The sequence below is a fragment of the Nomascus leucogenys genome, chromosome 4 (assembly GCF_006542625.1).
Source record: "Nomascus leucogenys isolate Asia chromosome 4, Asia_NLE_v1, whole genome shotgun sequence".
NCBI classification, from domain to species: domain Eukaryota; kingdom Metazoa; phylum Chordata; class Mammalia; order Primates; family Hylobatidae; genus Nomascus; species Nomascus leucogenys.
This window is the reverse complement of record NC_044384.1, coordinates 101,295,261-101,321,038: the sequence shown is the minus strand read 5'-3', so window position 1 is coordinate 101,321,038 and position 25,778 is coordinate 101,295,261. Positions and strand designations below refer to the sequence as shown.

At 56.4% G+C, this 25,778-nt stretch overlaps 5 protein-coding genes across 13 annotated transcripts in view; 1 reads left to right on the top strand and 4 right to left on the bottom strand.

Moving 5' to 3' along the window:
* Nucleotides 1-72: 72 nt before the first annotated feature.
* Nucleotides 73-4,707, bottom strand: ZMYND10 (zinc finger MYND-type containing 10). 2 transcript variants are annotated; one of them, XM_003257109.4, is made up of 12 exons: nt 4,469-4,707; nt 4,105-4,213; nt 2,700-2,816; nt 2,529-2,582; nt 2,273-2,410; nt 2,084-2,172; nt 1,884-1,984; nt 1,360-1,532; nt 978-1,103; nt 773-894; nt 536-661; nt 73-447 (listed from the first exon to the last, which is right to left on the bottom strand). In XM_003257109.4, exons 1-12 carry the CDS (start codon nt 4,558-4,560, stop codon nt 372-374), a joined length of 1,323 nt encoding a protein of 440 aa, XP_003257157.1. In that variant the 5' UTR covers nt 4,561-4,707; the 3' UTR covers nt 73-371. The 2 variants fall into 2 exon arrangements, with proteins under 2 accessions (XP_003257157.1, XP_004087937.1); XM_004087889.3 differs by lacking the exon at nt 1,884-1,984 and having other exon boundaries at nt 1,360-1,618; nt 4,469-4,560.
* A 1,923-nt stretch (nt 4,708-6,630) lies between these two features.
* On the bottom strand, nt 6,631-10,356 carry NPRL2 (NPR2 like, GATOR1 complex subunit). 3 transcript variants are annotated; one of them, XM_003257110.4, is made up of 11 exons: nt 9,851-10,356; nt 9,207-9,298; nt 8,941-9,109; nt 8,662-8,770; nt 8,151-8,287; nt 7,962-8,059; nt 7,804-7,840; nt 7,594-7,687; nt 7,401-7,518; nt 7,033-7,175; nt 6,631-6,947 (listed from the first exon to the last, which is right to left on the bottom strand). In XM_003257110.4, exons 1-11 carry the CDS (start codon nt 10,292-10,294, stop codon nt 6,880-6,882), a joined length of 1,509 nt encoding a protein of 502 aa, XP_003257158.2. In that variant the 5' UTR covers nt 10,295-10,356; the 3' UTR covers nt 6,631-6,879. The 3 variants fall into 3 exon arrangements, with proteins under 3 accessions (XP_003257158.2, XP_030667568.1, XP_030667567.1); XM_030811707.1 differs by lacking the exon at nt 7,594-7,687 and having other exon boundaries at nt 6,762-6,947; nt 7,800-7,840; XM_030811708.1 differs by lacking the exons at nt 7,401-7,518; nt 7,594-7,687 and having other exon boundaries at nt 6,761-6,947.
* LOC100594652 (cytochrome b561 domain-containing protein 2) lies at nt 10,167-13,313 on the top strand. Its single transcript, XM_030811709.1, has 4 exons — nt 10,167-10,246; nt 10,680-10,831; nt 11,280-11,317; nt 12,483-13,313. The coding sequence occupies exons 2-4, from the start codon at nt 10,705-10,707 to the stop codon at nt 12,984-12,986; spliced, it is 669 nt and encodes a 222-aa protein (XP_030667569.1). The 5' UTR covers nt 10,167-10,246; nt 10,680-10,704; the 3' UTR covers nt 12,987-13,313.
* A 669-nt stretch (nt 13,314-13,982) lies between these two features.
* Nucleotides 13,983-19,113, bottom strand: TMEM115 (transmembrane protein 115). The gene is made up of 2 exons (XM_003257111.4): nt 17,755-19,113; nt 13,983-14,780 (listed from the first exon to the last, which is right to left on the bottom strand). The coding sequence occupies exons 1-2, from the start codon at nt 18,603-18,605 to the stop codon at nt 14,576-14,578; spliced, it is 1,056 nt and encodes a 351-aa protein (XP_003257159.1). The 5' UTR covers nt 18,606-19,113; the 3' UTR covers nt 13,983-14,575.
* Nucleotides 19,114-22,422: 3,309 nt separating this feature from the next.
* The window catches only part of CACNA2D2 (calcium voltage-gated channel auxiliary subunit alpha2delta 2), a 141,791-nt gene continuing 138,435 nt past the window's right edge, over nt 22,423-25,778 (bottom strand). For all 6 annotated transcript variants that reach the window (XM_030811702.1, XM_030811704.1, XM_030811701.1 and 3 more), the window contains 7 exons: nt 25,566-25,718; nt 25,364-25,416; nt 25,187-25,242; nt 24,914-25,040; nt 24,632-24,741; nt 24,449-24,531; nt 22,423-24,367 (listed from right to left, as the gene is read on the bottom strand). In XM_030811702.1, coding sequence (XP_030667562.1) covers nt 24,227-24,367; nt 24,449-24,531; nt 24,632-24,741; nt 24,914-25,040; nt 25,187-25,242; nt 25,364-25,416; nt 25,566-25,718 — 723 coding nt within the window. In that variant the 3' untranslated portion in view covers nt 22,423-24,226. The remainder of the gene's footprint in view (nt 24,368-24,448; nt 24,532-24,631; nt 24,742-24,913; nt 25,041-25,186; nt 25,243-25,363; nt 25,417-25,565; nt 25,719-25,778) is intronic.

Sequence of the window (25,778 nt, the reverse complement as noted above, 5' to 3'; positions counted from 1 at the left end):
CGTCCCCTCCTCACACCCCACCCTGGACGGCCACAACGACGGCGACCGCAAAGCACCACGCGGAGATACCCGTGTTTCTGGAGGCCAGCTTTACTGTGCTAGAGGAAGAGGGTCCCCACATCCGGCCCTCGCCCTCCTGGCCCGGTTTGCTGAAACAACGCACTTGGCCTGCCCACCGGGTGGGGCAGGAAGTCTCGAGCCTTCCCTTGGGGTGAGGAGGAGGGGGATGGTCAGCAGCTTTACCGCCCGCTCTGCTCTCCACTGCGGAGACTGGGGCTCCGGCAGAGGCTGGACCGTCATCTTGAGGTTCAGGGGTGCATTCTGGGTGGATTCCCTTGGCATGGGTGGTCAGCCCTCAGCAACTGCAGCCCTCATTTGGCTCTGTCACCCTGGGCTGCCAGGACACAAGTCTTTCCATGCTTTTTCCAGTGCTTGACTTGGCACTCCCTGCAGGCAGGTGGGTATTGAGGATGGCAGTGCATGTGGGGGATGTGGGAGTAGGGCTTAGGGGTCCAAGGTCCTAGGATACCCTCACCTGCAGCAATACCACTCATTCTGGCATCGCGAGCAGCGCTTAGAAGCCTCTGCACTGCAGTAAGCACAGCGGGGCCGCTCTGGAGCCACTGCCTCTAGCACGTCCAGCCTGTAGGTCTCAGCCCACCTGGGGGAAAGTCAGGAAGGTCTGACTGGCCCTGGAAGGTGGGGGAACCCCTGCCCACACCCATGCCTCCTGCATCCCCTCCACCCCTCCTGCCATTTCCACAGGCCTTACCTTCGCGCCTGTAGCTGCAGGTCCTGCTCTGAGGGGCTGAACACATGCTGGAGCTGGTGCTTGGCAATTGCCTGCCACTTGCCTCTGTTTTCTTGCTCCAGCCGCTCCCAGATTTCTGGGATCTAGAAGAGAGAAGTGGAGAGTGGCAGGAAGGTGCTGGTAAAGTGGGACAGTGGTCCTGAGCAGCTAACTTTCCAGTGCCTACCTGTTCCAACACCAGGTCCTTCTTAGGGGGCTGGGTTTCAGTCAGGGTCAGATGGGCCAGGAAGCTCTGCAAGTGGGCCAGGTTGGGCAGCTGGTCCAGTAGTGTGTCTGTGAGGAAGGCCCGAAGCTGCAAGGGTGTCCAATGGAGGCCAGTGTGATGCAGGTGCTGGCCAGGGGGCCAAGGAAAAGGAAGGGGCTGGGTTGGGCTGAGCATGCCTGTGGGGGCCCATGTCCCACTAGCTGGTGTGTCACCTGAGGCCCAAGGACTGAAAAGAGCACTGGGGTTGAGGTGGGTGGGCAAAGATAAACAGCAGGGATGCAGTCGGGGTAGGATGGGGAGGGCGGTACTGGGGCTGTGGGGGCTGGTGCGGAGGGAGTCTGACCTTGAGTAGCTGTCCCTTGGCAAAACTTGTGAGGCAGTAGCGTGCCTGAGCCTCAGGGCTTAGCAGCAGGTTGTACAGGGCGATCCACACTTGCCCGTCCAACTTGCTCAGCTTTTGCTGCTCTGAGGGGGCCACAGTATGCCAACGGCTGCCCTCGAACTGCTGCAGCTTGCCTGGGGAGAGGAACCAGCACACTGGGTGCAGGCGTTGAATTCTCTTCAAGTGAGCCAGCTGTGGGGGCTGGGAGACTGACCACTGCCTGGGAATGGTGGGAGAACCTGGGCCATGAGACTTACCCAGGCTATAGTGCTGCTGACCCCAGAGCAGGGTGAGCCTCAGTAGTGGACACATGGGCCTGGCCTGCTGCAGAGCTCAGGTCTAGGCCAACCTTGGCTGAGGCATCCTGGTATCCTCAGTGGGCTTGGGGACAGGGTTTGTCTTCGTGTGTGCAAGCTGCCCCCCTCTATCAAAAAGATATCCTGAAGCAGTAGTGTGGGGCTTAGGCTGGTGGGGGAGGACCCTACCTCCTTCCCGCCGGCTCCAGGGACTATGCTCCAGCAGTTCCACCAGGAGGCAGGGCAGGTTGTGCGTGCTAAGCATACGGCTCAAGGTGCTGAGAGAGAGGCTAGGGGCAGAGATGTTGTGAAGGAGGTGAGCAGAGGCAGGCTACAGGCCCGGTCTTCCAGCCCTCCACAGTAGGCCCAGGCCCAGTTGGACTGCCCACCTGTCCACACAATCTGTGATGTAGCGTAGTACTGAGAGGGCCTTCAGTGCAATCTCAAATTCCATCAGCTCTGCCTGCTTCTGCAGCTCCTGGGAGGTCACACAGTGTTCACGCTGGGCCACCCTTGCCTGCGCAGGCCTTGGGGAACCCAGACCTAGGCTTTCACAACCCTAGGTAACCTCAACCCACCTGCATGGCGTTGCTGTCCTGGGACCCCTCCCCCTCAGGGGGGCCACCACAGCTACTCCGGGCCACCAGCAGAGTCAGTTTGCGGTGGCAATAGTCTACCAAGTCCAAGACAGTGTCTTCTGCTGACTCACACACCTCCTGGGAAAAGGGGGAGAGAATCTTTCTGTGTCTGATGCCCTCCCCACATAGACACAACCTCCCTCCCTGCCAAGCTCTGACCCAGAACTGTGGCCCATGGGCAGAGATAGTCCCTCACCTTGTGGAAGAACACCGTCTCCAAGAGGTTGATGATGGAGGCCTCGTGGTGCACCTGTCAGACAAAGAGAAGGACAGGGCCTGAGGAAGGGATAGGGGCTACCAGCTCTCCTCCCTGGTCCAGAGCCCTCTGAAGGAGTGGGAGGAGATACGAACCAGGGGCCCAGCTCACCACCATGTAGATGGGGAAGGTGTTCTGGGGCTTGAAGTCCTCCACCCTGCAGAGCACAGGGAACACCTTCTGCTTCCACATCTCCACTGTGATCAGCTCCTCCACCAGTGTTGGGACCTTTGAAGGGTGGGGTAAAGGACAGGGATGAGATGGGCCTACCTTTGCCTGGCAACCCTCCCATCCCCAGCTCAGCTCAGCCCAGATATCCCAAACACTGCTGGGCCCCTAAACTATCCCAGACCCCATGAGTATCCTTCCTGACTTCTCTCTTGCACCTTGGACCTTCATTTCCAGCTGCTCCCAACACCTCTGTGGATGTCCCTCATGCTTATGTGACTGGCTCCTGCCCAGTTCCCAGACTGCCTTGCCTTCCCTGCACCTGCACCCTTATCCTCTCCCCGGCCATTCAGGCATCCCTTTCAAGCCAGCCCTTCTCCTCATGCCCTCCCTCTAGGCCCTGTCCTGTGGTCCTCCAAAGCTCTTGTGTGCCTTGGCCTCACTCTTACTCAGGACCCTTCACAGTGCCCTGTTCCTATCCTATCCCCTAGTATGAGTTCCGTCTTTCTCTTGCAAAGGATTTTTTTTTTTTTTTTTGAGACAGAGTTTCACTTTTGTCACCCAGGCTGGAATGCAGTGGCGTGATCTCGGCTCTCTGTAACCTCTGCCTCCCAGGTTCAAGCGATTCTCCTGCCTCAGTCTCCCGAGTAGCTGGGATTACAGGTGTGTACCACCATGCTCAGCAAATTTTTGTATTTTTAGTAGAGGCGGGGTTTCACCGTGTTGGCCAGGCTGGCCCTGAACTCCTGACCTCAGATGATCCACCTGTCTTAGCCTCCCAAAATGCTGGGATAACAGACATGAGCTACCATGCCTGGCTTTTTTGTTTTTTGTTTTTTTTTTTGGTCAATTGATATCTCAGGTCATCTGCTGGTGACACTCCCTGGTCCATGTTCCAGCTAGGCATCTCCCTGGTTTCTAACTTCCCCCTCTCATGTTGGGAAGGCGGCCTCCTTCCATGCCAAAGTTCCACTTCCAGTAAAGTTATCTCCCCTCCCTCCCTCCCTCCCGCCCTCCCCACCCCTCCCCACCCCTCCCCACCCCTTCCCCACCACCAGCCTTACAGTCAATTCACAGATGCCTTTAGCATTTGGGCCTTCCCCTCGAAGCCTAAGCTGTTCTAGGACCTACAGCTTTCTCCCTAATCAACTCATGCCCTGCACCCAACCTGGTGTGCCAGAGTCCGTCCAATAGGGCTACAAAATGAAACATGTAACACATTTCTCTTTCCCCTTCAGGGAGGACAGGTGTACCAGGCCAGAGGGGAAGAGCACACAGGGGACTCCTGAGGGGTAGAGTAGGTGAGGTATGGGGGAAGGCAGGAACCCTGCTTGTGACCTCGGGGTACCTTCCCATGGGTGACCAGCAGCTCCTGAATGGGCTCGCCCTGGCTGACTGTGGCATCGAGGATGGCTTGCATGTTCAGCTTCTCCAGGTTCTCATGCTGCTGGTTCCACCTGCCTCAGAGGGTAAGTGCATGTGGGTCCACGTGTGTGCATTAGGAGTGGGGATGGGGGCTGGATCCTATTGAAGCCTAACCTGATCCTGAGGGGACACAGGGGGCTCAGGAGCAGTAATACTCCTGTCTCGGAAAGCTCTGCTCCCCCATTTGGGAGCCCCTCCACACTGGGCAAGCCCCTCCCCCCAGTCAGGCCCCAGCTCCCCCACTCAAGGACGATGACTCCGGGACTCCGCCTGACCGGGTGCCTCACCCTTCGGAGCCCATCTCGCGTAGCGGGAAGCTGCGCAGACCCCGCACCAGCACTTCAGCTTCCCCGGGCAGCAGCAGTTCCAGGTCTCCCATATCGAGGCCGGGGTCCGGCGGATCCCGGGCAGCAGCCGGGGTGGGGATGCTGACACACTCGGGGACGACGGACCCCGACGGTGCCAAAGTCTGGGACAGGACAGTTGTGGGACGGTTGGGGAGCGTGAGTTCTCGCAGCCATGGAAACGGGTTAGCCGCGCCTGCGCAATGCGGCCTGGGCCCCGCCCCTGGAGGTGGCTCACACCTAAATCCGGGCGGGTCTCCAGCCCGCCTCGCCTACGCGGCTGCCAGTCGCCATAGTATTTGGATTCCCAGCGCTTTCTCGGGCGGTGGCCCACGAATCTCTCCTGAGCTCCAGATCCTTGTGGTCTGGACTCTGTCCTCGGACGCCAAGTTCTCCTGCACAGGGATGGGGGTAACCCCGACCCCAACAGCCCCTCCTGAGGCTGCGGCATCTTGACCCACCCGCTGCTCTTCCTCCTCCTTATGGCTTCCTGGTTCCTCTATTTCTCGCGTCCCGGCTCCACTAGTCGGCTCCTGAAATACTGCCAGGGCACAAGACTTCTCTCCATCCTCCCTATGTCCAGACTGTCATCACCTGCCATGGGTTAACTGCGGCAGCCTTTTCTGTAGACCTACTTCCACGCTTGATCCTCATGGACAGCCTGGAGCCTTAAAAGTGTATATCAGGCCGGGCGCGGTGGCTGACGCCTGTAATCTCAGCACTTTGGGAGGCCAAGGCAGGCGGATCACTTGAGGAGTTTGAGACCAGCCTGGGCAACATGGTGAAACCCTGTCTCTACTAAAAGTACAAAAATTAGACAGGTGTGATAGCACACACCTGTAGTCCCAGCTACTTGGGAGACTGAGGCAGGAGAATTGCTTGAGCACAGGAGGTGGTTTCCAGTGAGGCAAGATTGCACCACCGCACTCCAGCCTGGACAACAAAGGGAGACTCTGTCTCAAAAAAAAAAAAAAATGTATAGACATTACTCCCTCGCATGAGAGGGGCTCTGTGACTACCTCTGGCCCTCAAAATATTAGGTGGGATGCCGCTTACTAGCAGCTCTGCAAGATCTACTTCTTGGCCGGGCGCGGTGGCTCACGCTTGTAATCCCAGCACTTTGGGAGGCCGAGGCGGGTGGATCACGAGTCAGGAGATCGAGACCACGGTGAAACCGCATCTCTACTAAAAATACAAAAAATTAGCCGGGCGTTATGGCGGGCGCCTGTAGTCCCAGCTACTCGGAGAGGCTGAGGCGGGAGAATGGCGTGAACCTGGGAGGCGGAGCTTGCAGTGAGCCGAGATCGCGCCACTGCACTCCAGCCTGGGTGAGAGAGCGAGACTCCGTCTCAAAAAAAAAAAAAAAAAAAAAAAAAAGATCTACTTCTTGCCCTCTCCTGTACCTCGGGACTTGGATTCTTTTCTCTCCTCCTTGCTTCCCTGGACCTCCCTCATACATTCCAAAGAGGTTTTTGCCTCAGGATTTTGCACTTTGCCTAGAATACTCTTCCTTCAGGGCTCAGTTTACACCTCAGCGTGGCCATTTAATCCAGAGCAGTCCCTGCCTCCAACCCAACTCACTCTTGATCACATCTGTTTCTTTTTTTGAGATTGAGTCTCCTGTCACCTAGGCTGGAGTGCTGTGGCATGATCTCGGCTCACTGCAACCTCTGCCTCCCAGGTTCAAGTGATTCTCCTGCCTCAGCTTCCTGAGTAGCTGGGATTACAGGTGCGCACCACCACACCTGGCTAATTTTTTGTATTTTTTTTTTTTAGTGGAGATGGGGTTTCACTATGTTGGCCAGGCTGTTCTTGAACATCTGACCTCAGGTGATCCGCCCGCCTCAGCCTCCCAAAGTGCTGGGATTATAGGCATGAGCCACCACGCCTGGCTACATTTGTTTCTAGGTCTATTTATTATTATTATTATTATTATTATTATTGAGATGGGGTCTTGCTCTGTCACCCAGGCTGGGGTGCAGTGATGGGATCACAGCTAAATGTAGCCTCCAACTCCTGGCCTCAAGTGATCCCCCCACTTCAGCCTCCTGAGCAGCTGGGGCTATGGGTGAGTCACGGCATCAGGACGATTTTTTTTTTTTTTGGTAATTAACCGGTACTTTTACTTGTCGATTGTCAGTCCTGCCCACCAGATGGCGATCTAGCCCACGGCTCATGGCTATTTCATTCACTGCTGGGTCTCCCATGGCTGGCCCAGAAGCAGCACTCAATAAAGGCTGTTTGAAATGGATGTCTTTATTTACAGAACTAAGAGTCAACCTCTAGACAGTATGACAAGCCTCCTGGTAGGAGGGACTACCCACAGCAATGTGTCCATCCAGCCACTACCAGCCTCACTTCCAGCAGATGATGATGTTGGGGTCATTTTCAAGCCGCTCATCCAGCTCATGGTAGCTCATGCCTGGGTGGGGTGGTGGAGGAGAGGTCAGTGGCCCTGGCCTGGCCACCCTGCCCTGAACCCACCCTGACTGCCCGCCTGCCTCCACCTGTCTTGCAGCAGATCTCGTCATAGCTGTGGCAGCCTGTATAAAGCCGGGCAGGGTGGCTCTGCTCTTCCCGAGTCACCCGCACAGGATACTTCTGTAGTCGCCTGATGAGGTTCTTCATAAGCCCGAACTGGATCAGCTTCCTAGGGTGAGGATCAGAGGACAGAGGGGTGATGCCCTGGCCAGGCCTTCTTTCAGGCAGGCCAACCCTTTCCTGTAGTCTCCCTTCAATTTTGTCTCTGTAGCCCATCATCTCCAGGAAGCCTGCTTGGATTGGCAGTGCCCCATGACCCAGGGCTCCTGAGAGACATAAAGGGTCTAGCTTCCCTCAGGTAACTCCCAAATGCCCCAGCAAATTCTTCTCTGACCGTTCATCAACGTGCTGCAGCTGCTGGGGGTGGCGGCCAATGAGGTCTCGCACAGTAGTGCCAGGGCTCAGGCTGCAGTATAGCTGGAACACATCCCGGAGACTGGCCCTCTTGTGCCCTGTGGGTGCCAGGGATCAGTTCACCATGTGGCCCTGCCCTCCCCAAGATGGCTTCCCCCAGAGCCCACCACTACCTTGCTTGGTCACGTAGGATAGACATGCCTCCTGCAGGGACTTGTCATCTACCAGGTCCTGGACCTTGGGCGTTGGGCAGTATACATTGGAGTACTAGAGGGTAGCAGAAGGCATAGGGGCCTGAGTGAGGGGCTTGGGAAGCTGACGCAGCCCTGATCTGGTCCAGCCACATGGTCCACTCTCCACTTAACCAAACCCAACTCACCTACCTGGAGTATGGACACCAGTGTCACAACACCGTAGTACCTGAGAGAGAGAGTTGTGCTCAGCTTCTGAGAACCATGCCTTCCCAACCCTCACACTCAGGGCCCCTGAGGTCTTCCCTGGCTGGTGACCTTGTACCAGGTATGACTGTAGGCCCACTCACAGCAGGTTCTGGATAGCAATGCGCACGAGGTTGAGCTCCACGTCTGCCTCTGCTGAAATCTTCTGGACATGGCGGAACCCATCAATGTAGGGCAGGATCTGGGCAGAGTGGGACAAAGTCAGAAGAAACAGGATGAGGCCAGTGCTGTGGCCAGCCCCAGGTGATGATACCCAGGGAGAGATGGCATACTTGTTGTGTAGTGAGGTCCCACTGTGAATTGAAGAAATCCTCCTTGTCTTTGGTAAAGACAGGTACATCATACTCCTGGGCCACTGGAGGGTCTGGCCGCTGCTCAATCACCTTCAAGTGGATGGTGTTGGACTCATCTGCAGGGGGCCCCATCCGTATCCTCAGTGCCACTTCTTCCAAGAGGCCCTCAATTACCATCCAGGCCTCCCAGCATCCCTTGGGGCAAGCAGGTGCTTCTGGGTAGGGCTAATCTTTCTCTTTTTATGGAGGGAGAAACTGAGGCCCACAAAGGGGAAGGAATTGCCCAAGAGGCAGAGCTGCAGAGCTCTGCTTTCCCCCTACCCCTAGTCCCAGCTCCATCATGCATTGGACCTGGACATGGGCACCTCAGCCCATGGCTATTTCCTGCCCACCAATGTGTTCATGAGTCTTGTCCTTCTCCCCGATTGGCTGGGCTCACTTTCCCATCTCTCCTCTACCCCTCTGCTGTCCTTGCAGAGGCTGGCCATACCAATGGGCAGAGTGCACCGGCCCGAGGCATTTAGCTCCTCCAGCAAGATGGTCATGATGGGCACCAACTTCTGCTTGCTCTCCTCCGTGGACACGAAGCTGCTCTCTAGCTAGATAGAACATGGAAAGCATGGTGGGCACATCCCAGGACCCCTGACTGGTTGGCTCCCCTGAGTCCTGAGCTGGTTGGCAGGGTCCCAGGTTTGGGGGACTTTGGAGACATGGGAACACCTTCCCCAACTCTGCCTGTCCGTAAACCCAAGCCCATCTCATTGCAGACCTCTAGCGTGGTCAGATAGCCAGCCAGCTTTTTAACGATGGGCTCGAGGGCGCAAGTCTTGGCCTGGGCATCACACACGAAGCCCAGGTTGAAGAGGAGGGCATTGCGGCTGTACTTCTTGTGTTCGATGCACACAGGACAGCCGATCAGCTTCTTTTCCATAGCTGTGCTGGATAATTGGAACACAGTCAGGCCCCCAAGCCTGTCCCTTCCTCCTCCTGGGACAACCCCTGCCACCCACCGCTCACCCCGAGCTAGGGTCTCACACAGTGATAAGCTTGTTCTGCAGCTCTGGCTTGGTGATGATGTACACTTGGACTGTGTCAAACAGCTCTCGGGAGATGAAGTCTTCAGGGACCTGGGGAGGGGAGTGGCAATGGGCCCCTCAGTGGACATCTGTACTGGGTGTAGTACAAATGGTGACCTCCTCATGCCCCCCAAGCCCAAGTCCTCTTGTCCAGTGTTCCCCTCTCTCCCATCCACTCAGGCCTATTACTTCTTTCTGTTTCCAAACACACGCTACGATTTCACCTCCTTCCTGGCTTCTGCATGTGCTGTTCCCTCTACTTGGAACACTTTCTCCTCCCTTATCTAAACTTCCCATGCGTCATTTACTCTTCACTCAGTTCAGGGATACTCATGGGTCACCCACCTCACCTTCTGTGGGACCTGGAACCCCCCAACCGGATCCCTACAGCCCGATATCCTACAAACACTGCCAATGTGACGTGTATCTTCCCTGCCACACTGGGAGCCGGGGGCCTGGGTCTGACTATCCTCTAGCCTCACAGTTGTCTGCGAATGAAGTAGCATGCCTGCGTGCAGCACGGGAAACTACTGCCTTCAGGCAGCCGGTTGAGCTCTCGAGAACGTCCCTCTCCCCGCCCAGTCCCGCGAGCCCGGGTGGCACCTGATAGGTGATCTTGGGTCCCAGCGTGGGGTGGAACTCGCTGAAGAATATGCATTCGATGCGGCAGCCGCTGCCCATGGCAATAGCCGGGCCCAGGCCCGTAGCTCCTCGTTCCTCGCGCAGAGGCGTCCCCACCTCCTGTGAACACTTGTCAGAGACAGCCTCGAGGCCTGTGTCGCTGGTCACGCAAGCTTGCCAATCCCTCTGCCCAATGGCGCCTGCGCAGCGCGACTCAGAGGCGTGGCTGGGAGGGGGGCTCGTCCCAGGAAGTCCTGGGTGGGTAGACGTCGCACCCGGAAGTAAAGCGGCTCCGTGACGGAGCGGCGGTGCGCGCGGCAGGGCCCGGAGTATCCCGCTTTCTTTGGAGGAAACCACCGCATCAGATCTGCGCTGCGGGTGAGGCAGGCAAGTCCCTAGCGTGGAGGGGCAGCATGCCGGCAGCATTTGGGGAGGCGGTGCGCTAAAGGATTCACGCTGTAACTGGGACCGCAGCAGGGAACTACAATTTCCATAGTGCTCCGCGCCCTCCCAGCTGGCTCTACTGCCGGCGACGGCGTGGTACACGCTGGGATTTGTAGTCTTACATGGCTTTGCGCATCCTACCTGGAAGGCGGGCCAGCGATTGGTACCAGTTCAGACATGGGTACACGCTGACAGGCCGCCGGCCCTCGACTGGCATGTTGTGACCATTCCTGGTGCTGGCCTTGGTACTGTTCTTTCCTACCATAACTTATTGGAAGAGGGTGGCATTCCTGCCTTGCAGCCTTTTCTCCAGTGAGGAGTGAACAGTGGGCACCTGAGACTCTGGCCCACGCTACTATGCTTTCAGGCTACAACCACTGGCACGGCTGACCATGGCCCTTTCTGCGGAGACCGAGTCACACATCTACCGAGCCCTCCGTACTGCTTCTGGCGCTGCCGCCCACCTTGTGGCCCTGGGCTTTACCATCTTTGTGGCTGTGCTTGCCAGGCCTGGCTCCAGTAAGTAGAATTCATAGCTGACTTCTGGGAAGGGAAGGGCCACTTTTCCTGGGGAGGAAGGGCAGTGGGACTCCCGGGAACGGGCCTGGCTGGTTGAGGGAATTCTGTGCCGGAGCGATGAGTGGGGTGGAGCAGGTAGGTGTGGCCAGGGAACACAGAATTCCTGGTTTCTCTTTCCTTGCCTGGGTGCTCCATTTGGCTGCCTCTCAGGAGGTGTAAGGGAAGGAGGGAGGACTGCCAGAGGAGTGGCAAAGCATGGCCTCTGATCCAGGAAGGGGCCAGGAAGAGAGGATAGGTGTGGGGTCAGCTTGTTGCAGAGCAAGAGGGGGCTCACAGTTTGGCAGCACCTCCTTGGGTGATGGGCTGCTGGTATTCCTTAGCCCTTAAGGATTGGTATGGCTGGTTTCTTCTTGCCTCAGCCCCATGAGGCCTCCTCTTCTCATTCCAGGCCTGTTCTCCTGGCACCCGGTGCTTATGTCTTTGGCTGTAAGTAGTGGGCCTGGGCAGTTCTTAGGGGTGGGAGCATGGGCATGGTTGGTGGCCCTGGCAGCCTCTGAATCTTTGTCCACATTTAATATCTATTTGGAAGAGTTGCATGCTCCAACTACTCCTGCCCATGGTATATATTTCAGACTTGAGGCCAGGCACGGTGGCTCATGCCTGTAATCCCAGCACTTTGGGAGGCCGAGGCAGGCACATCACCTGAGGTCAGGAGATTGAGACCATCCTGGCTAACATGGTGAAACCCCGTCTCCACTAAAAATACAAAAAATTAGCCGGGCATGGTGGCACGCGACTGTAGTCCCAGCTACTCGGGAGGCTGAGGCAGGAGAATCGCATGAATCCAGGAGACGGAGGTTGCAGTGAGCCAAGATCGCGCCACTGCACTCTAACCTAGGCAACAGAGCAAGGCTCTGTCTCAAAAAAAAAAAAAAAAAAAAACCCAAACCCCCCCCCCCCCCCCCCAAAAATTCGCTAGGTGTGGTGGCAGGTGCCTGTAATCCCAGTTACTCAGGAGCCTGAGGCAGGAGAATCGCTTGAACCCAGAAGGCGGAGATTGCAGTGAGCCGAGATCATGCCACTGCACTCCAGCCTGGGTGACAGAGAGAAACTATCTCCAAAAAAAAAGGCTTGAATCAGAGTAATTAAGACCCAGGTCAAATGGGTAGGATTTGTCTAAGCACAATGAGGCTTCACCCACCTCTAGGCAGAAAGCTGAGACATTGCATTTGGAGGTACCTCTGTCCCTTTTTACTTTAATTTCTGGTGATGCACCTAACTTTCCCTGAAACAGTGCACCCATGTGGCCAGCTCTTGCCAAGAAATTGTATCCAGCCCCACGTTAGGGAAACAAAGCTTGTGAATCATTTATAACTGCCACATCTCAAACCCTGTGTTTGCTTGGTAACATAGCACAGATGACATTTCAGACTAGCACCTAGGAGGAAGTGTGGAGATTATTCAGGGCACATATATCATCCCAGATGGGGTTTTCCATTCTTGCCCCACCAAATGGATAGTCTTGTCAGTAGGGAGAGAAAGAAAAAGGGGAATCAGCCCAGACTACTGGCAGCTGAGGGTTACATAAAGCCCTCTTCCCCTCTTCTGGGGCAGCACCCTCACTTGAGCTTCCCATCCCCTGTTTCCTCAGTTCTCCTTCCTGATGACCGAGGCACTACTGGTGTTTTCTCCTGAGAGTTCGCTGCTGCACTCCCTCTCACGGAAGGGCCGAGCACGCTGCCACTGGGTGCTGCAGCTGCTGGCCCTGCTGTGTGCACTGCTGGGCCTCGGCCTTGTCATCCTCCACAAAGAGCAGCTTGGCAAAGCCCACCTGGTTACGCGGCATGGGCAGGCAGGGCTGCTGGCCGTGCTGTGGGCAGGGCTGCAGTGCTCAGGTGGGGTGGGGCTGCTCTACCCCAAGCTGCTGCCCCGATGGCCCCTGGCGAAGCTCAAGCTATACCATGCTACTTCTGGGCTGGTGGGCTACCTGCTGGGTAGTGCCAGCCTCTTGCTGGGCATGTGCTCACTCTGGTTCACTGCCTCTGTCACTGGTGCAGCCTGGTACCTGGCTGTACTATGCCCTGTCCTCACCAGCTTGGTCATTATGAACCAGGTGAGCAATGCCTACCTATACCGCAAGAGGATCCAACCATGAGCTCTTCCCAGCCTAGGGGAAGCCTGGATTTGCCCCTCCATGTAGGAGCTGGGGCTAGGGACCTCTTGAACTCTCTCAGCTGAGTCAGGGGACACCTCAGGCACTGGGACAGTTGGGCAGTTGGAGGCCCATGTGTGAATTCCTGCTCCTCATGCTGGAGTGCCTCCCATTTCCTTCCCCTTTCTCTGTCATCCCAGAGGAACATACGCATCATGTGTCTGGATGAAGCTGGGGCTGCAAGACTGCCTCTCCTGCAAGGCAGCTCATACTTGTACTGTATGTCCAGAAATTTCAGGAGAGAAAAAAAGTAAAAAATTTGTAAAAAAATGACTGAAAAGATTGATGGGAGAAGCAGCCCAGAGTTGGGGATGGTTCTTATTAATGCCATCAGCATGGGAAAATGGGCAGCTGGGCAAGATGGGGACCCCCACCCCCGATCCCGGGCTGCTCCCTGAGGGGCTGAAGCTCTCCTAGCAGACAAATCCCCAGGATCTAGCTGCTGAGCCTCCCAGGCCACTCCGGGCCCTGGCAGGCCCTAGAGCTGTAGCTGTGAATGGTACAGCTGTGTGTCCTTTCTGTCCCCCAGCTGCCTACTGTGCTGGAGTCTCCAGACTGTGGGGGTTAGATACATACAATAACAGGATGGGAGCTGGGGGTGAGTTGTCTCCAGGGGTGGCAAGAACTGAGCATTCTGTCTTAGAGGTAAACTATGGGTAAGAACAGCGCCTTCTGATGGAGAGGCCCTTATCATCAGTTCTAGGCAGGGACAGAGGGCCTCCGAGATTGGGGTTCGGAGGGAAAGAAAAAAGGAGTAAGAGTCTGAGGCAATAGCTCTTGGAAGGCTGCTTGCAGTGCGCATGTGGTGGTGGTGGGGAGCTGGGGCAATGGGCTTCTTATCCAGCTGGAGTTACCATGGAGACAATCAAGTCCCTGTCTAACTTTGCAGTTGAACATGATGAGGGGGCTGCACAAGGTGGCCTGACAAGAGCCCAGGAGTCATTCCTCAGAGAACTGCTTTATTGATACTGCGAGCCTGGGCTTGGCTGCCCACTCAAGTGGTCCTGTAGAAAATACCTGGGAGCTGGAGCTGTTCTGGTCCAGAAGCAGTCACGGCCACAGCAGAGGGAAACAAATCCTGACAGGAACAGTCTTTGTGGGGATGGGCAGGGATGTGCAACCCCAGGTCGGTTCCTGCATTTGCTGGGCCCCCAGAACATTTTTGGCAAATCCTTGCCTTGGCTCAGGGCTCTCGGCAACCAGTTTCAGATGTGAGGGCCGGCCCAGGAGCTGTGGCATCAGTGTCCTTGCAGCCACTTGCTTGGGGCTGCCAGCTGATGTACATTCTTACCTCAGATGAGGGCCTGGACTGGCCGATGCCTCAGAGGCTCCGGGCCTGGCATAGTGGTTGTCTGGAGTTGGAACCAGGTAGCAAGAGTCCTGGGTAGTGTTGGCGAGAAACAGCAGAAGGCCATGGAAAGCCCCAGCAGGCCTTCTTCCCTCTCCTCAGAGCAGTCAGGTGCCCTGGAGTAGCTGAGAGGATGTCAAGGGGGGCTTGGGAGGGGAGGTGCCACACTCAAGGTGGTCTGGAGTTACAGTGTCGGGGGAGCTGCCTCGAAGGTGATTAGACTGGATTCTGGGGCAGCCCCCTTCCCTGGGGGTGTAGGAGCTTTGTCTGAGGGCAGGGGGCTGTCCACCTTGGCCCCAGACTCCTCTTCATCATCATCCATGCTGGGCCAGACGGACTGGTCTTCCACTCTCTTTAGCCGCTCATTGAGTGCCTTCAGGGCCAGTTGCCTGGAGCCAGAGGAGAGAGGACAGGTCACTCTGGGTTTGGCCTTGGCTCATGCCCCCTACCCTTCCGCAGCAGGCTGACTCCTCACCTTACCACCTAGACTCCTCCCCCAGAATCCCATGTTTCCCCTTCACCATGCAGAGCCTGGGACTCCTCATAGATTGCTTTGGGACCCACTCTGCCATCAGAATGATAACCCAAAGGCTCTAAGAGTCTTCCCTCCATAGCTGAGGCACCTCCGGAGTGGGAAGGTCAGCTGGGTGTCTGCCAGACTGCCCACCAGGCCAGCCACCAGGAATGGTTCTGAGGGTGGTATCTAAGGGTCGGTGGAACTAGTGCCCTAGGGCAGATGGGTGGAACGGCAAGTTCTGGAGTTTCCAGGAGTTTCTGCCTGGGTGCTGGCATCACATCCAAGGGAAGGGTTATTAATTCTCCCCCTCTCCTGGTTAGGGGTATCTTGAGCCTCCTGGCAAGGGTCAATGGGGAAGGCTGGAACTCAACACCTCCCTTGGCTCTCAGCCCAGGAAGCAGGGCCAACTTGGGTGAGTCTACCCCTTAACTGATGCTAATATTCTCCCTCTCAGAAGAACCCCCAAAGCCCCCAAGGCCCTTGTAAGAGCAGGGACTTAGCGGAGCCCTTGCAAGAGGAGAAGGAGAAACAGCCCACATGGGTGGGCACAGGCCAGAGCCTACTACTTCCACAGAGGGTGGACCCTTAGAGGCCCCACTTTGAGGGCAGGTGGGAAAGTCTAACAGAAGAAGGTTTACACATGTGCTTGGGACCCTGGCCCACCAGAAGGTGGAGTGCCGCAGCTGCCAGGGAACCGTTTCAACAGTGACCACTGTGGACTCCTATGCCTCAGCCTCTCTGTGCTACCAATGTGGGGACAGCCCATGTAGCCTTTCAGGTTCCAGCTGAGAACCAAAATCTCCACCATGCCAGGGAACATGACAAGAGAGGCAACAGGGACACGGGTGTAGAAAGCCCTAGCACGCTTCCACCCTGCCCATTAGTCTCACAAGTGACAAGTTGGTATAGGCAGGACAGTCTTTCCCTGCTGCTACCCAGGCTCCCATCCTGATGATGCCCTTGCCAGTTCCATCTAAAGCCTGCCAAGGCAGAGAGCTAGTGTCACGCTAGTCACTTCCTCACAAGGACCACAGAGACAGATAGGAAACCCTGCCTCCCTCTCCTGGTAGCCCTTTGGAGTTGGGCGTGGCCATGCAGTGAGATGTCGAACTGGCTGGAGGAATAACCCCCACCCCCATGTAAGCTAACAACCATAAGGCTATGGCAAGAACCTGCCTCTTGACCCTCCCTTCCTCCCCACCAACCTGCTTCCCCCCCGTCCATTTTCTTGGGCCTGGGCAGAGGTTTTTGAATGTCCAGCCAACCCTAACAATCCAACACCTCTCAGTGGAGGAGGGGTCCCCACTGGCCTGGCCCCACCTGAATGGCTCTGAGGGACAGCTCAATTCCTGCCAGGCCCAGCTCTCCTGGCCCCATCTTTAATACCAGCTAAAGTTAATTTTTTTTTTTTTTTTTTTTTTTTTTGAGACGGAGTCTCGCTCTGTCACCCAGGCTGGAGTGCAGTGGCGCAGTCTTGGCTCACTGTAAGCTCCGCCTCCCGGGTTCACGCCATTCTCCTGCCTCAGCCTCTCCGAGTAGCTGGGACTACAGGCCACCATGCCCAGCTAATTTTTTGTATTTTTAGTAGAGACGGGGTTTCACCGTGGTCTCGATCTTCTGACCTCGTGATCCGCCCGCCTCGGCCTCCCAAAGTGCTGGGATTACAAGCATGAGCCCCTGCGCCCGGCCTTAATACCAGCTAAAGTTAAGAGAGACTTCTGTCCTTAGGGCTTATCACCTATAAAGACCCAAGCTCTAGGGCCCAGAATTATGCCCTGCAGCATGCTATATATACTTTTCAACACCTACCATACCTTGGGCCATAGTGATCTGTGGCCCTTCCCCAGCTGGAACTCCTTCAAGAAAGGAATGTGTCCCACACTCAATTCCACAGCCCAGTGGAGAGTAAATACAGGGATAACTGCAGCTAAATTCATAGAGCTTCCTGCCACAACCCAATTCACAGGTGAGCAAAAGCAGGAGCCTTGGCAATGCAAAAGACAAAGCCCGTCCCAGATTTTACTACTCAAGTAATTGCCTCAAAACACTCAAGAATAATGTTGGAAATGGAGCTGTGGATCTTATGAAGGCGGGACCACTCTGCTGGCCCCACAGATCTGGGAGAGAGAGTAAGCTTAATTTAAAAAGATCCCTCCTGCCCTGGCCAAAGTGCATTCAGTGAAGAATTCAGCTGGGACTCCTGATGCTGTGGATAGCTTGGTTTACAGGTGATGAAAGGGTCATCGCCACTCCCTGGTGTAGTCAGCAGGCTCCCTCAGTGGGTCATGTACCATGTCCCTGGTTTTGGTGACACATGCTTGCTGGAGACAGAGGTAAATGTGGTAATACCGCAAGCTTCCCTCTGGATAAGTAAGTGGCAGAGAAGCACAGCATCTGAGTTAAAGCCCAGGAAGGGGACACAGCATTTGGAAATTGGAGTGGCCCAGATCACCTTTCGAGGACCCCAGGCCTCCTTCCCTGTCCCTTCCTCACAGGGGAAAGTACCAGCAGGTTGCTTCTGGCTCCCACAGCCCCAATGTCTAGGATTCTGAGATTCTGAGGCAAGGCCAGGGTTCTGTGTCCCTCCACTGGGACTTCACAGCACCAAAGGAAACTGCATTTCTTGAGACTTATTAAGTGGCCCGAGTGGTGAGAAAAGTGCCTCATGGACCCCAGACACCTAACTGCTGAGTTCCTCAAGGCCAAAGACTGATTTTATCTTTCCGGATCTGCCCCAATACCTGACTGTAGGTCTCCACCTATGTACAGCAAACACCTCAACAGATGGCATGTGACTCGATCAGTATGCTCCTAGCTTGACAAGATTTTGGAAAATTTCACGGTACCTTCTCCGCTCGGCGTCTTGAGGGTCTGTGCCTGGCAGGCTGATGGTGATGGAGGATGGGGCACCCACATCGTAGCGCTTCACTGTCTTCTGGCATATCTTTACTTTGACCAGGAGGCCGTGCACCAAGTTCGCCAGCAAACCCACCACAGGCTGCAGGATCTCAGGGAAGAAAGTGGCGAAAGCAAAGTGGTCAGCCATGTCCCCTCGGCCCCGGCTATGGCGCTGGTAGAAGCGAAGATATACCCAACTGGAGAGCAGCCCAAAGCCATAGGAAGCCAGCGCCGGGCTCTGGAGCAGCGTGGCGAGCCTCAGCAGGAGCAGCAGCGCCAGCAGCAGCATGGGCATCACACTGACGCGCACCTGGGGCACTCGCAGGACCACACAGTCCCCCATGGTTTGCTTGAGTGCCACCAGGACACCACCTAGGAAGCCCAAGGCGCCGTGGATACGGACAGTGAACAGGTAGACCAGGTTGAAGGAAGCCATGTAGGTAAGGAGGTAGGCGAAGGCCCCCAGCAGCCCTACAGACACATTCACCACTGAGAAGAAGATGAGCAGCTCCAAGGCCCCCCAGAGGGGCTCCAGCAAACGCCCGGCCACCACCACCGTTGTCAGGCTGATGGCCACGTCCCACACATGCTGCTCCATCAGTCCATGGGTGGCCAGGGTCCAGATCCAGAAGTTGGGAGGAAAGAGGTAGCCCGGGGTGACCGCCAGGCAGCCTGTGTCCACGGCGAAGGAGAGCAGGTAGAGGAATAGTACCGCCGCACACAGAGCCTTCACCACCACGCTGGCGCTGGCCAGGATGGCCCCCAAGTGCTGGCGGGCGCCTGGCAGGGCACGTTGCATCTTCCCGGCGGCTGTCGGCCTGAGGCAAGGGTCTGGTAGGCCAGGGGCCTCCCCGGGGCCTCGTCTTAGTCCGGCCCCGATGGGAGGCCCAGGCCCGGCCTAGTCACTGGCCTATGGCCCTGGTAAAGGATCCGCTTCCGATCGGGTGGGGCTCTGGTCCCGAGGGGCCGAATCGGGCCTTGTTGCCGGGCCGCAGCGTAGGCCCCTCGCCCGGGACCTGAGGGAAGGCCCTGGACGGCTGCGGCACGCCCGCCTACCCACCCTGTAGGCCCCGTGCCAGGCTAGCCTGGTTGGCGTTGATCTCAGGGCTGGGCCTCCTCCATCCAGTGCGAGGCTCTTCGGTTCGCAAGGGGACTGGTGCCTCGTTCCGTACCCGAGTCAAGCCTGGTCAGCTCCCGCTCGGCCTGGCTCCTGGTTTCGACCGTACCTCTTTTCTCGGGGGGCCGACAAACAGGGGTGCTGCGCCTGCGCGTCCCCGGCGGCAGCGGGCTGTCCTCTAAGCCCCTGTCTTCCGGCTCCTCTGCATGCTGGGATACGGAGTCCTTGGTTGCAGCCGGGGAAGGGTCGAACAGGGTTCTGGCTACGACTACAAGTCCCAGGAGGCTATGCGCACGGACCGGTCCCGTTGTGGTGAGAGCGGAGTGTGCTGGGAGTTGTAGTTCTCAGGGACTTTTCCGTCGGTTCTCAGGAGGTGGGAAGAGATGAATTAGCATCTCTAACCCCTGAAAGCGGCGGTGGGGGTTCGGGAAGCAACACAGCTCTAGCCCCCACACTTGCTGAATTCCCTGGGAAGAGTAGCTCTATTTGTGCATGTACCTCTGAGCGAGTGTGTCCTTGTCGGCTGGCGTGTGGGTGTGTGTCACTGTGTGAGAAACAGAACCTCCGTGGTCTGGTGAATGGGACCTGACCCAGGCTGGAACCCTTGCTCTGCCTCGGCGGCTATGTGGCGTTGGTTAAGTTCCTGAACCTTTTTGAAACTGTTTCATGGACCATAAAATGTAGATGATGATATGATCTTCCTGTCCTAATAATCAAAGGGGAAAGCGGTGTAAAATGCCAGTCCACCCTGGGTGCTCAGCGAGTGTTGCACATGTTGCCTTTTTTTGTTTGTTTTCTCCCACTTGGAAAAGTTTTTTGTTTGTTATTTCACGTTGCCCTTTTTCCAAGTGAGGTGGACCTGGAGCACGAACCTAGGGCTCCCTCCCGCATACGGACGAGGCTGGGCAGCCCTCAGTGACCCTCCTCCCCACCAGGGACTTCTGATAACGGCGGAGGAAGAGAGGTCTCTCCACAAGCCAGGTCTCTCCACAAGCCTGGGCCAGGCCTGTTCTGGCCCCACTTCACGCCACAGTGGCTTCTGACAGGTTGTGTTCTGTGTCTTTTTTTTTTTTGTATATTGAGTTACTTTAAAAAAACTGTACATATAGGCTGGTCACGGTGGCTCACGCCTGTAATCCCAGCACTTTGGGAGGCCGAGGCGGGCAGATCACCTGACGTCGGGAGTTTGAGACCAGCCTGACCAACATGGATAAACCCCGTCTCTACTAAAAATGCAGAATTAGCCAGGCGTGGTGGCACATGCCTGTAATCCCATCTAGTCGGGAGGCTGAGGCAGGAGAATCGCTTGAACCCAGGAGGCGGAGGTTGCGGTGAGCCAAGATCATGCCATTGCACTACAGCCTGGGCAACAAGAGTGAAACTTTGTCTCAAAACAAAACAAAACAAAAAGCTGTACATATAATTAAAATAATTATATGACAAAGTACTTTTATAAAGCACAGGATCCCTTCCTTTCAGCCACTGATTTCAGTGTGTGCTGATGTGTGCATGGCCTACAGGTTAAAAAGGGTGCTGATGCTTTTTTTCTGGGGTCTGGGTTCCCACTGGTTGCCACATCAGGGTAAGGTTGCCAGTTTTAGCAAATCAAAATACAGCATGCTCAGTCAAATTTGAATTTCAGTAAACAATGAATAATCTTCGAGTATAATCATGTCCCCCCGCCCCCCGCCTTTTTTTTTTTTTTTTTTTGAGACAGGGTCTAGCTTTGTCCAAGGCTGGACTACTGTGGCACAATCATAGCTCACTGCCACCTCAAACTCCTGGGCTGAAGGGGTCCTCCAGCCTCAGCCTCCCGATTAGCTGTGACTACAGGCACACGCTACTGTGCCCAGCTAATTTTTTAAAATTTTTTATTTTGTAGAGACATGGGCAGAGGCAGGGTGGCCATCCTACCCAGGCTGATCTCGAACTCGTGAGCTCAAGCGATCCTCCTGCATCAGCCTCCCAAAGTGTTGGGATTACAGGCATTAGCCACCATGACCAGCCCCCAGTTTTTCAGTATAGGTATGTCCCACACAATAGTTGAAACACTTCCATACTAAAAACTCGTTCATGATCTGAAATTCAAAATTGGGTGTTCTGCGTTTTATCTGACAACCCTATCCAAGATTGCAGGGGCTCTTGCAGGCCATGGGAGCTGTCTTGGGGGTTGTGGATTAGGCATTGCTCTGCAGCAGACCCCTGCAGAGGAGTGAGAAAAAGTCCCCATCTTGGCTGAGGCCTAGAAGCCCCTTCATCTATTTAGCATCCAAGCTCCCCAACCCCTGGTGGCCACCTCTTCTCTAAAATCTTTGCTGGTTTTTAGCCTTCTCACCTGGGGGGAAAGGCTTTCTCCTCTTAGTTTGCTCATCTGTGGTATGGGGATACACTAGTACCTACCCCAGAGATTGTGGCGAGGACTCAGCCAGGTCAGTGCGGAGTGAGCAGAGTGTTGGGAGGAGAGAGAGGACTGTGGTGGGAAGGCAGAGACACCTGTGCTCTGGTGGTTACAGGTTATAATTCTCTCCACATGAGAAGATCGCAAAGGTCACACTGACTAGGGTGAAAATGAACTAGGGCCTAAGCTTGAGAGGATTCACAAAAATGAAGTTTGGCCTATGGCTCCAGTTTAAGCAGCTGCGACCTCAAGCTCCCCTGGGCCAGGAGGGAGCCGTTGCTGCGCTTGTGGTCAGGGCTTCCTGGGCCCTCCGGTGCCCGGTAGGGACACTGGCCAGGTGCTCACTCATAGCTCCAGGCAGAGGACATGTCAGGCCCTAGTGGTCTGACCAGACTGCCAGATCCACCTCCCCACTAAACCAGCATCTGTGATCTGTCTTCTTCCCTCCAGGGTCCTGGCTTTCAGGCTCTGGGAGGGTGTTTGTTTTGCTTGTATTTTTTCTTTTCTGAGACAGTCTTGCTCCATCGCCCAGGCTGGGGTGCGGTGGCACAATCTTGGCTCACTGCAACCTCTGCCTCAAGCAATTATCCTGCCTCAGCCTCCTAAGTAGCTGGGATTACAGGCGCATGCCACCATGCTTGGCTAATTTTTTTGTATTTTTAGTAGAGATGGGGTTTCACCATGTTGGCCAGGCTGGTCTCAAGCTCCTGACCTCAAGTGATCGGCCCACCTCGGCCTCCCAAAGTGCTAGATTACAGGCGTGAGCCACCGAGCCCAGCCTGTTTTGCTTGTTTTTAAAAGACAGCTTTTTGAGATGATATGAGACAACGTATGTCAAGGGCCTGGCACCTATTAACTGGTGGAAGCAAGTGTCATGCCCTGTGGTTGACACGGACCTGGGCTACCATGGTCGTCACCCCCTGCAGAGCACTAAGTGGGACTCTGAGGTCTTGGCCAACTGTCTTCATAGCTACCCAGTCCTCACCCCCAGGCTGATACAGTGGATGGGAACCATTTGAAGTGAAAATATGAACATTATTTAATAACTGATCTTCTGTAATAAACCATTTGAAAATATTTTACAAGGAATCACACACACGATATTTTACAAAGTTTCTTGACTTTTTTGTCGCTGTTGTTTTTCCAACTTGTCTATACAAAATAGAACAACAAAAAAAGGGCAGAGAAAAGGAAATGGCCCCCCAGTCCCCCAGCCCAAGGTGAGGGGCAGCCAGGTCGGGTGGGTAATGAGAAGGATTAGACCCAGCTGGGGGTTAGACAGCTACCTGATGGGGATTGTTTTGTCTGTTTTTCTGTTTTTTAAACTTAAAATATATATTTTTCTGTATATGTTTATTTTTATATTCTCCATTGAGCACCTGACTACACTACAGTTACACGCACGCCCCCGAAGGACACATCTGGCATCCAGGCCGGGTGCACATGAACACCCACCCTGGCACCAGCAGTGGGCATGGACCATACACACACACTGAGAAAGCGACAAGCAACATGACATTAATTAACGAAGCCATTAATTAATGCATCACCCTCCCCCCTCCTCCCAGTCCATCTGAGCCCCATCACTACATCCCCTTGCCCTCAGTTCCCCACTGGCCCCCAGGCTGGGATGCCTTTGGGGGAAATGACCAGAATGAATGGTGTGAAGAGCTGTGCCCAGTCCCCACCTCTGTGTGTGCACAGAGCGTGTGTGTGTGTGTGTGTGTGTGTGTGTTCAGCAAGGGAGGGACAGTTTGGCCTCCTGCGAGCAGGGAGTGTGTGTGTGGGGGTGGGAAGGAGATAGGGAGTGGGCACAGGCCTGAGTGTGTAAGGGCCAGATTGGGGGAAGGATGGCCCAGCCAGGAGAGACAAAGTCACCCCTGCTAAGGCAAAGGGTGATGTCTGGTGGGGGTTCCTCTGCCAAAAGGTGCAGGCAGTGGCATGTGGTCCCACTGGGGGCCTGACACTAGTGAGAAATGGTTACAATGAGCACCTGGAGAGGTGAGGGGCACTTGGAGGACACTGGTGGCTAGGGGTGGGACAGAGGGTTCTTCACCCCCTGCCCCAGCATTTGGCACTGTTTGACATTCAGCTTTAGAAATGGGAGGACCAGCCAGGCTGCAGCTCAGATTAGAGGCAGGTGGTGAGCAGGAGATGGAGTGTGCAGGTGCCAACCCTCCCACCAACCCCTCGCCCTGTGTAAGGCTTTGTAAGCCCCTACCCCCACCCCACCCCACAGTGTGTGTGTTTGTGCGTGTGCCCAGTGGGGTATGTCGAATGTGAGTCCAGTTTCCGTCCTCAAGGTTCCAGGTGTATATGGGGTAGTGTCTAAACTGATATCACTGTGACTATCCTGACACCTGGTGGGCTTGGGGATGTGGCTGTAGGCCTGAAAGGGGCAGGAGCCCATGGGGGCTGCCCCAGAGCCTCTCTCCTGCTAGGATTTAAGCTGGGAGGCACAGGCCTCAAACTGGCCATTACCTTCCTCCACTATTCTCACAGAAACCAAGTTTGGGCTTGGGTGGGGCAGAGAGGCCGGGTCAGCTGAGGCAGGGTCCCTCCTAACATAGGCAGCCTCCAGGAAGGGCGGCAGCAGAGGCCTGGTTTTGGCACCAGTGCGTGTGGCCTCCCTGTCCCATCCCACTGAGGGGAGCCCAGCAGGGAAGAAGGGTCTGGGGACACTTGAACAGTTCGGAGGTGAGACGTGATTTGGGTGCCAAAGACCTGCGGCGTCCCGCTTTGGGACTCCCCATCCCAAGGCGCAGACCAGACTCTCAGGGCCTGGCCAGCTCGGGTCCTTCAGTGAGGGAGGGACGAGGCTCTAAGGCGGGGAGTGTGGGGCAGGAGGTGGGAAAGGCGAAGAGGCCGGGTGGGGTGGGAGTGGAGGTGGGGTGGGGCAGGGTGCTCAGAGGCGGCGAGAGACATGGACAAGGACTTGAGGCTGCGGCCGGGGCGGCAGGCCCAGGAGGAGCAGCAGTTGCAGGGAGACCAGGACGCCCAGCGACGGCGGGAAGGAGGCCCCGCGGCCACAGTCTGAGGTATCTTCCTGCGGGGAGAGACAAGGAGCTGGTCGGCCTCGGCGCGCGCAAGGCCGCGGGATTTCGGGTCCACCGCCCCCTCTCCTCACCGTCGCGTTGTAGTCGAAGCAGATGTGCGGGCCTCTCCGGTATCGCGGTCTCTGCACTAGCTCACACTGCTCCGGGCCGTCCGCTGGGCATGGGTGGGGAGTCAAGGAGGCGAAGGCGGCGGCACGGAGGGGGCGCGCGGGGCAGAGGGGGAGCGGGCGGCGGGGAGGGCGGGGGCAGGATACAGTGCGTCTCCTTCTGCAGCAGTCGGCCAGCCTCGCACTGGCTGCACAGCGGCTTCTCGGCCACCACGAAGAGAAGGTTGGTGTTGGTCAGTCTCTGCGCGTGGAACAGCCTGCGTGCAGCCCGGAAAGGCGGGGCGTTGAGCTTGCCCCGCCCTTTACCCGCCCCTATTCTGCGGCCCCGCCCCCGGCCCCTCGGAGGCCCCGCCCCTTCCGTCCTCCCGAGCGTCTTGCCCCGCTCACAGGCTCCGCCCTTGGCCTCTGGTCCCGCCCCACTGCCAGCACCTGGAGCAGTTTCCGCAGTCGATGATGGCGTTGTAGGAGGCGTTTACCGAGCCGAAGTAGTACTGGGTCTGTTTCATGACGCAGCTGCTCTCGCGCGTCTCGGGGCTCCCCTCGGCCTCCGCGGGGTCTGCGAGGGCCCAGAGCGCCTCAGCTCCGCCCACAGACCCTGGCAAGGTCTCCGGCCTCCCTCAGTCGTAGGCCCCACCCTCCTCATGGAGTCGTCTTAGCTCAGATTGGGGACCCGGACTTGAGGAGGCGCCTCCAAAGCCCTACCTGCTTGGAACCAGCTGTGGTAGATGAGGCCGTACAGAAGCTGCTGGAACAGGGACCTGCAGCGCACGGGGAGCCGAGTGCAGGTGGTCAGCAGAGGACGATGCCGTGCCCTACTTCTCTTCTGAGCCCTCCCGGCCAGGGAGTACCTTCTCTACCCACCTCCCGCTCAGGACTCACCAGGCGGCAGCAGAGGTCCACCAGGCCAGGTTAAGGAAATCTGCAACGGTGGGCTGCAGTGGAGAGAGGGGCGTGGACTGCCACTGCTGCCCCTCGCCCTAGGTCACCCCCAGCTTTATCAAATGTCAGAGGTAGGGGGGTCATCTGTGGGCAGGTCTCCCAGTCCCCCCCATCTCCACTCCAGGCATCTCTGGGGACTCACCACAAAGACACCCCGCGGTGCAGCACCCAGGTTGCCAGGGGGCTGAGGGGCACAGGCTGCCTGATAGTCATAGGACTCCTTGCGGGTGTAGAAGGAGTTATTGTAGAGTGCCAGCATCAGATTGGCATCCACCTCACTGAAGAACCTGCCCACCTGAGGATGCCAGGAGAAAGCCATGGTCACAGGGCTAGCAGTGCTACGCCCCTAGAAGGC